At 40.4% G+C, this 8410-nt stretch overlaps 1 protein-coding gene across 3 annotated transcripts; it reads right to left on the reverse strand.

The window, feature by feature from the left end:
• Positions 1-1237: 1237 nt before the first annotated feature.
• Positions 1238-5877, reverse strand: LOC145652883 (torsin-1A-like). 3 transcript variants are annotated; one of them, XM_081704660.1, is made up of 5 exons: positions 5156-5877; positions 4370-4635; positions 4057-4232; positions 3249-3376; positions 1238-2892 (listed from the first exon to the last, which is right to left on the reverse strand). In XM_081704660.1, the coding sequence occupies exons 1-5, from the start codon at positions 5334-5336 to the stop codon at positions 2672-2674; spliced, it is 972 nt and encodes a 323-aa protein (XP_081560786.1). In that variant the 5' UTR covers positions 5337-5877; the 3' UTR covers positions 1238-2671. The 3 variants fall into 3 exon arrangements, with proteins under 3 accessions (XP_081560786.1, XP_081560788.1, XP_081560787.1); XM_081704662.1 differs by having other exon boundaries at positions 5410-5874; XM_081704661.1 differs by lacking the exon at positions 5156-5877 and adding an exon at positions 4894-5141.
• Between the last annotated feature and the right edge of the window lie 2533 nt (positions 5878-8410).

Below are 8410 nucleotides of genomic sequence, written 5' to 3' on the forward strand. Positions count from 1 at the left end.
TGGCAAAGATATTAAAGGATGTTGGTGCTGGACGTCAGTGCTGCCTGTCAGTCGTATGTGTCAGTGCTGGACGTCAGTGCTGCCTGTCAGTCGTCTGTGCTGCCTGTCAGTCGTATGCATCAGTGCTGCCCGTCAGTCGTCTGGACGTCAGTGCTGCCCGTCAGTCGTCTGGGCATCGGTGGGGCTTCTTTCATCGCTGCCCATTTTTGGGCCTTTGATGTTTTCACTCCCTTTAATTTGTGTAACAACCCAAATAATCCAGCAAAGATGTAAAACGAAAGAATGAAAAAGTATAAATATCACCCAGCAAATGGTGAAAATAAAAATAAAAGGCTGAGAAGTAGAGAGAAAACAATTATGCATGGTTAGCGACAGCTGGCAACCGTGCTCTGTAAAGTTCTGACCGCATGGAATCTTCAATAAATCTCCATTTAAGGCCAATACATGTTATGTAGTATAAGTGGAGCTGGGCAGAGGATTTAGGTGGCTGGACTGTAACCTTCACATATTTAGTGGAGGTAAGAAAATGAACACACATTTGGGATTAAATGACACATCATGAGTTACATAAGTGAAACTAGTGACCCACACCAACACAAGTAGGATGTGTTATAGTGAAACTGGTGACCCACACCAACACTAGTAGGATGTGTTATAGTGAAACTAGTGACCCACACCAACACTAGTAGGATGTGTTATAGTGAAACTAGTGATCCTCATCGATCACTGATTTTCAAAGCACGAGCCAACAAACTGTTATTCTACAGCTGCGATTCTTGGTCTCTTCTCTTGGTCTCTTCATGCTTCAGTTGACCTCGTCAGTCCAACCCACAGTGCTGCTAATTTGGGCTTTATCAACCGTACACCAAATCCATCTGTTTGGTGTCCAACATTTCCTTTATTAGCTTGGTGCTAGGGCTACTAGGCTAGTGTAGCTAACAAGTAGTGTAAATCATTACAATCAAAACTCCATATACTTCCTTCCATTGATATAAAACTGTAATTAAATTTTTTAATAATTTTGTAAGATACCAGGAACTCAAAGAAAGTGATTCCTGTAACAGGACAGTGCGGGGAGATCAAACAGAGCAATACAGGTAGTAGATTTGCAAATGATGGTGATTTATTTTCCCAAAAGTCCAGTGACAGGCACATGATACCATAAGCAGACAAAGAATAAATAGCATTTCAAAGAAAACTACCAAAGGAAGGAAATAAAATCAGTCAACAACAACAACAAAACAAATAAATGTAACTCCATGTGCATTCCAATTGCACCAGTATATCAGCACGTATCTACTGGCTACCTCCACACCTCTGCCTAAACCCACTTCTTATATATACTGTTCGTCCCATGGACCAGACCATTTCTGGTACTTAAATTATGAAGTTCATAACATTTCCTCCCTATTGTTCAAAATAAAAGCTTATTTAAAACAGTTTCCCATTATCCAAAATGTCCTTATTAAAATAAAAAAACATATCCAAACACAGAGGATTTTGTCCTCCCCTTTTTACTTGGAAAATCCCCTCATCACCCTTACGACAGCTGGATAAAACAGGTAGTTGTACTCTTTGGACTCAAACTCCCTTTACCTTATTACAATAAACATATATACACACATATTCATTAATTTAGCAATTCCCTCTATAGATGGCCACCCTGAAAAATGTAAGACAACTACATGTACTGGCTGCATTATCACTGTGCTGTTTGTCAGCATGGAACGAGCGTGAGTCCTGTTACATGTCCATTACAGCTAAGATTATAGCTTTCACCTCTTCTGTGTAGTTGTGCATTTTTACAGAAAATCATACAAAGTCAGATTGTGTCCTAAACCACAATGTTAAGTCTGTGTAACATTACTTAACAGGACACATCAGATTTGGGAGAATTGCTTAGATTAACCTCATAAATCCAGTCCCAAACAAATTGGACAGTAAACGTGGCTTCACTAATCCACAAAAAGAAAATTGTGCAAATTGGATTTTTTTTTTATTTTATTTTTTTTTTTTTGCGAACCATTCCTTTAAAAAGGTTGGCACTTAAATTTACAGGAAGACCATAAATGTTTTTGGGATTAAATGGACACTTGACTTAAATGCTTGGAGTTGCCCATATAAATCAGTGTTTAGTACGAGTAGTGTGAGTCCACCCTAAATAATTTAAAATCATTTTCATAAAACCAGTTTTTGACAACTTTCATAAAAGAAAAATGATCATTACAAACTGCAGTGATTTGAGCATCACCTCTGCATGGGAAAATGCCATGCAGGCAACTTTTACTAGATTCTTTTGCAGTGCTACCAGAAAACAAATGTCAGTGAGTTTCCATCATTTGGTCCATGGTTGATCTTCATTTAATGATCATTGGTTGGAATCACATAACAATGTATCTGCTGAGGTGATGACTCAGAACCCTGGTTCATAAAATTATATAAAGATTTATAAAAAGTAAAGATCCTCCTTAAAAACAAGGAGTTAGGCACGCCCAGTGAATCCACTTTTAAAAGAGAAGGCTCGTTGTGCCCTTTCACCTGATTTGAAAGCTATTCCTGCCACTCCATATAAACACAAGTGACTCCGTCAAAATAGTCCACAACCCCTCGAGGACAGCAGTAGTGTTAGAAGTATATTTGGGGGCTGCATTTTAGGGGAAAGTGGCGCATCTCAGTCGATGTAGAAGTCCAGCCGGATGGAGATCACCTTGCAGCCGTGCAGGGAGAAGACACGCTCGTCCTTGGGGAAGTAGTTCATGTCCCGCGCCATGTGGTCCACCACGGCAGCGTCGGGGGTGAGGCCTTTGGCAGCCATCTCTGCCATGCCACACTGAACCACGTGCTTGAACTCCAGCGGCAGGAAAGGCACAAAGAAGTCCACCAAGTTCTTATCTATTAAATTGGAGTGCCAGAGACCACATAGATAGATAGATAGATAGATAGATAGATAGATAGATAGATAGATAGATGAGCAATAAATGGAGAAAAATGGCTTAATAGAAGGGGAAAGGAAAGAGTGTAAGACGCTTATAGATTCACATGCATCGTACACTTCTATTGTGATACAGTTTTAACTTTGAACTCTTTCACATTATACACAAAGTACACCCAGAGAATTTCCACAGTCAACATCACAGGAATTTCTCTCATAAGACAAGTTCCATTGGAGATGGAGAAGGGGCTGATGACCGTTACACACGCCTGCTACTCACTGTCCTTACTGACCATTACATGTGCCTGATACTCACTGTTCTTGTTGTTGAAGACAGACAGGGACAGAGCCATCTCCAGATCCTTCAGCTCGATCTCCTCTCGTTCTCTTCCCGACGTCCAGAAATCCAGAGCCACATGCACAATCTCCTCAGCTCCGGCATTACTATGGTGAAACACGCATGAACACACAGAGTAAGAGACTGAGACACACTACCAGTGTGTTGGTGATTTGTAAGGCTGATGACCTCATCCCTAGTTCAGTAGAAAGGTGATACCCAAATATATGCTAAATTTACAGCATTTAGCCAACATTTTTTCCCAAATGAACACAGTTTGAGCAACTGAGGGTTAAGGACCTTGCTCTGGGGCCCAATGGTGACAACTTGGTTGGGCTTGGACCGGCAACCTTCTGATCGCTAGTCAAGTACCGTAACCACTGAGCTATCACTGCCCCCCTAAACATTCATTCCATGGGGTTCTACAGTTCCAAGAGTGTAGATCGATACCTTTGAGAGTGTGTGTGTGTGTGTGTGTGTGTGTGTGTATAAAGGGGTGGGACTTTAAATGGGAATGCTGAACATGAGGGACCACTCAGTTATAAACAGATATGCTGTACAGATTAGCATGAGGAACAGGTTAGGAAACACCTGATCATACAACTGCACATGTGAAACCCTCTTATCCTTCTAAATGCCAATATAAAATATTCAAGATTTTTCTGAAAAACAAACAACATGCAAATGACAGTATAGCATACCACTAATCTCAATGTCAACACAGGTCTGGAATGTTTCCTAATTTAACCTACCCTGCATTAATGTATTTCCCAGTGACACTACACACCTGAGGAAGATGAAGATGGCCTGTCTGTAGGACACTCCGTCCAGTCTCTCATAGAAGTCCAGATATGGTTTTATGCCATCAATCAGGCCGGGGTGCATCTTATCCATCTCATCAAATATGAACATGGAACGTGGGCAATTTGTCACATTGCCTTTTATCCATTGCTGCAATTGTGCCTGAGAAAGACAGCGCACGTAGACAGGGGCATTAGCATCTGCACTCACAGAAAGCAGAACAGTTATGAGTTTTATGTGTGGCAATGAATTCTTTTTGACAAAGCAGTTTGAGGATTAACTTTGATGGCACCGCCTACCTTGTATGTTTCTAAATGCACCTTATGGGGAGAGTGTGCCGTAGCTGTGAAGAGATGCACGAACCCACTGGCCATTCCTTTCTGGTAAATATTCTCCGCAATCAGTTGACTCACAAAGTTTTTCCCCGTGCCAGTCCAGCCGTGCAGGGATAGAACTAGCGGTTTCTTGGGGTTCTCGCTGTTCATAAACCCAGTCACTGCTTTGAGGATGACCCGCGAAGCCACGTGCTGGCCGAACAGCTTTTCCTCCAGGTCCTCCTGGAGACCTGCAAGAGAAGCAGAGAATTACTGCACAAACAGGTCGCGTGGGACAAGCACATAAAATTTCTGCACAAACAAGTCGCGCTGAAGACAATAAATGGATAAGACAGAAAACTGATTTTAGGGCACCAATGATTCGCTGGAAATCTTGAGATTGTCATGCGAGGCGCTAAATTGTTCGCATTTTGTTATGAACGGTGTAATAATGCATATTCACATACACATAACAAGAGGCCTTAATAACAGGCAAATCCACCTAATACCTTCGCTTTCACAAAATGTATCCTTAAAAGGCGAAGCAGCAGCTACAAATAAAGCAGTGATGAACCGAAACCTCTACAATGCTGTTTAGTTTAATGGCTGTGCAGCATCGGGAGCGTTAGCTAGCTGAAATCCAGAGGAACCTGAAACGAAAGTAAACTGAGTAGTTCAGGCAAGTGCAGCCACTGGCTCCCAGACGTAAAGCTCACTAATCGACACCAACGTGTTCGCATTCATAATCCCCGACTTGGAGGATTCGCTCACCGGTTGCGTTAAAACCGATCCAGTTGTCATCACACGTTTCAAATAAATAATTGTACAATTTCTTTCCTAAGGCGGATGTGCCAAGTCCGGCAACAATGGTTGTAGAAATTGGTTCAAAAGCATGCACGACAACACTCGATATCAGTATAAAATGGAACAACGCTGAGAACGTTTCTTTCATTTTAAACTTAAGTCACAGGTGTATGTTTACATTTAATGAAACCATATAAACAACAGTGAGTGGCTTCAACTACCGGCACTTCCTGAAGATCTCGCTAGAGAGTGACGCGAGTTTCCTGCGACGCGCAGAAACAAGAACCGGGGTGGGATCAATGTTTCAGAGTTGAACAACAGTTATATGAATTGTTTAAATGTCCAGTTCGTGTGCCCGGAATGCCCAATAAATTCAAGCCACAACATCTCTAAATCCAGAACCTTCATTAGACCATAAATACCCAAATCATGCCATCTAACCCCGATCACTTTAGCCCTAAACATTCTTCAACGCCAGCAGCGCTTAGCTGATCTAACCGCAAGTAAAATGTTCCAACGTTTGGGTAAACATGTAACGTTAAAATACGCAGTGGTTAGCGAAATCTAAAAGGATAAAGGCCGACAGGCTTTCAATACGTAGGCTAGTCTACAGTGATCGGGCTACAAAGTTGTTTTTCTTTGATGCATGCATTGGAACATTGTCCTGCATAAAATCATGGTCTTTTTGAAAGATGCAGACTTTTCCCTGTACCACTGCTTTTAAAAAAAAGCCCTCTAAAACTGGCAATAGGTTTGGGAGTTGATTTTGAGTCCATCTTCAACCCGAAAAGGTCCACCTAGTTCATCTTTAATAATACCAGTCCATAGCAATACTCCACCTCCACCTTGCTGGTGTCTGAGTCGAAGTGGAGCTCTGTGCCCATGCAGCTGATCCATCAAGAGTCACTCTTGTCTTATTGGTCCATAAAACCTTTGAAAAATCTGTCTTTAGATATTTCTTGGCCCAGTTTTGACATTTCACCTTATTTGTCTTGTTCACTGGTGGTCAGGTTTAGCCTTCCTTACCATGGCCATGTCTCTGAGTACTGAACAACTTGTATTTTTGGGCACTCCAAGTAGGTTGCAGTTCTGGAATATGATAGCACTGGAGCTTAATGGGTTCATGGTCACTTCACGTTTGATTCTTCTCAAATCTTTGACAGTTAATTTGCATCTTTTTTTCTCAACATGTTTCTTGTGACCCTGTTGACTATTTGCAACAAAGCACTTGATGGTTTTGTGATCATACCACAATATCATAGCAATTTTAAGAGTGCTGCATCCCTCTGAAAGACTTTTTGCAATTAACTTGTTTTTACAACAAACTAGTGACCCACAGTAACACAAGTAGGACGTGTTATAGTGAAACTAGTGACACACACCAACACTCGTAAAAAGTGCTCTACTGAAACTAGTGTGGCTAAACAACCTGACCAAATCAGAGAAATCATATTCCTCAGAAAATCCACAAGGGCAGCCACAGTATTCAATGGAAAGTCCAACACCCCCATCTGTCCTTTGTGGTACATCTACCAGCACATTTACATCTCCTGTTACGACCCCTTTTTGATGAGCTTCTCAGCAGAATTTCCATGAGTATGTGATGACACCAAAAGGACTACCTGCTTTTTTGGTTCCGTTATCAGAAAAATGTAATGTTTCGCCTGAAGCTGTTGTCAAGCAACCATTTCTAATGTTAGTGTATTATGATAGTTTTCTGTAGTTTCTCTATTCATGTACCCCAAGAAACATTAATTTTCAGTCTATGATTTTCAAAGCATGAGCCAGCAAACTGCGCATAAATTAAATCTTTTATTCTACAGCTGCGATTCTTGGTCTCTTCATACTTCAGTTGACCTCGTCAGTCCAACCCACAGTGCTGCTCACACAATTTAATAATTTTTTACTTGCTAGTTTAATTTGGGCTTTATCAACTGTACACCAAATGCACTTGTTTGGTGTCCGATGTTTCCTTCCTTAGCTTGAGGCTGGGGCTACTAGGCTAGTGTAGCTAGCAAGTGGTGTAAATCATTTTAATCAAAACTCCCTATATTTATTTCCATTGATATTATAAAACTGTGATTTCATTTTAAAATAATTTTGTAAGATACCAGGAACTTAATAAAATTGATTCTAGATGTCCATTACTGATATGATTATAGCTTTCACCTCTTCTGTGTAGTTGTGTATTTTTACAGAAAATCATACAAAGTCAGACTGTGTCCTAAATCACAATGTTAAGTCTGTGTGACATTACTTAACAGGACACATCAGATTTGGGAGAATTGCTTAGATTAACTTCATAAATCCAGTCCCAAACAAAGGAAACATTGGATAGTAAACGTGGCCTCACTAATCCATAAACACAAAAAGAAAATTGTTTACATTGGATTTTTTGTGAACCACTCCTTTAAAAAGGTTGGCAGTTACATCTACAGGAAGTCCATAAATGTTTTGGGGATTAAATGGAGATCTGATTTAAATGCTTGGAGTTGCCCATAAATATCAGTGTTTAGTGTGAGTAGATTTCACCAGTCCACCCTAAATGAATCAAAAGCATTTTCATAAAACCTGTTTTTGACAGTTATATATCACTTTCATACAACAAAAAACGATCATTACAAACTCTGCAGTGATTTGAGCATCGTCTCTGCATGGGAAAACGCCATGCAGGCAACTTTTACTAGATTCTTTTGCAGTGCTACCAGAAAACAAAAAGTGATGTAGGTGAGTCTCCATCATTTGGTCCATGGTTGATCTTCATTTAATGATCATTGGTTGGAATCACATGACAACGTATCTGTTGAGGTGATGACTCAGAGCCCTGGTTCATAAAATTATAAAAAGATTTCTAAAAAAATTAAAAAGGTCATCCCAAGTTGGCATGTATATTTGACACTATATGGCATTGTGTTGTATTTTCTATTTAGACACAAATTCTGCTAACACCGATGAAATGTTTAACAGCAGCAACAAAAAGACAATCTGGTCATCATCTCTGCATGACCATTCATTTCTCAAGGTCATTAAAAATAACTAATGTATTTTTAACTGTTTCACACTACCTGCAATTACTTACTGCACCTGGATCCTCCTTAAAAAGAAGGAGTTAGGCACGCACAGTCCTTCATGAATCCACTTTTAAAAGAGAAGGCTCGTTGTGCCCCTTCACCTGATTTGAAAGCTATTCCTTCCTCTCCATCTAACAATTAGAGTGCTTGC

This window comes from Electrophorus electricus, chromosome 21, assembly GCF_041902795.1.
Source record: "Electrophorus electricus isolate QZ-2024a chromosome 21, ASM4190279v1, whole genome shotgun sequence".
NCBI lineage: Eukaryota > Metazoa > Chordata > Actinopteri > Gymnotiformes > Gymnotidae > Electrophorus > Electrophorus electricus.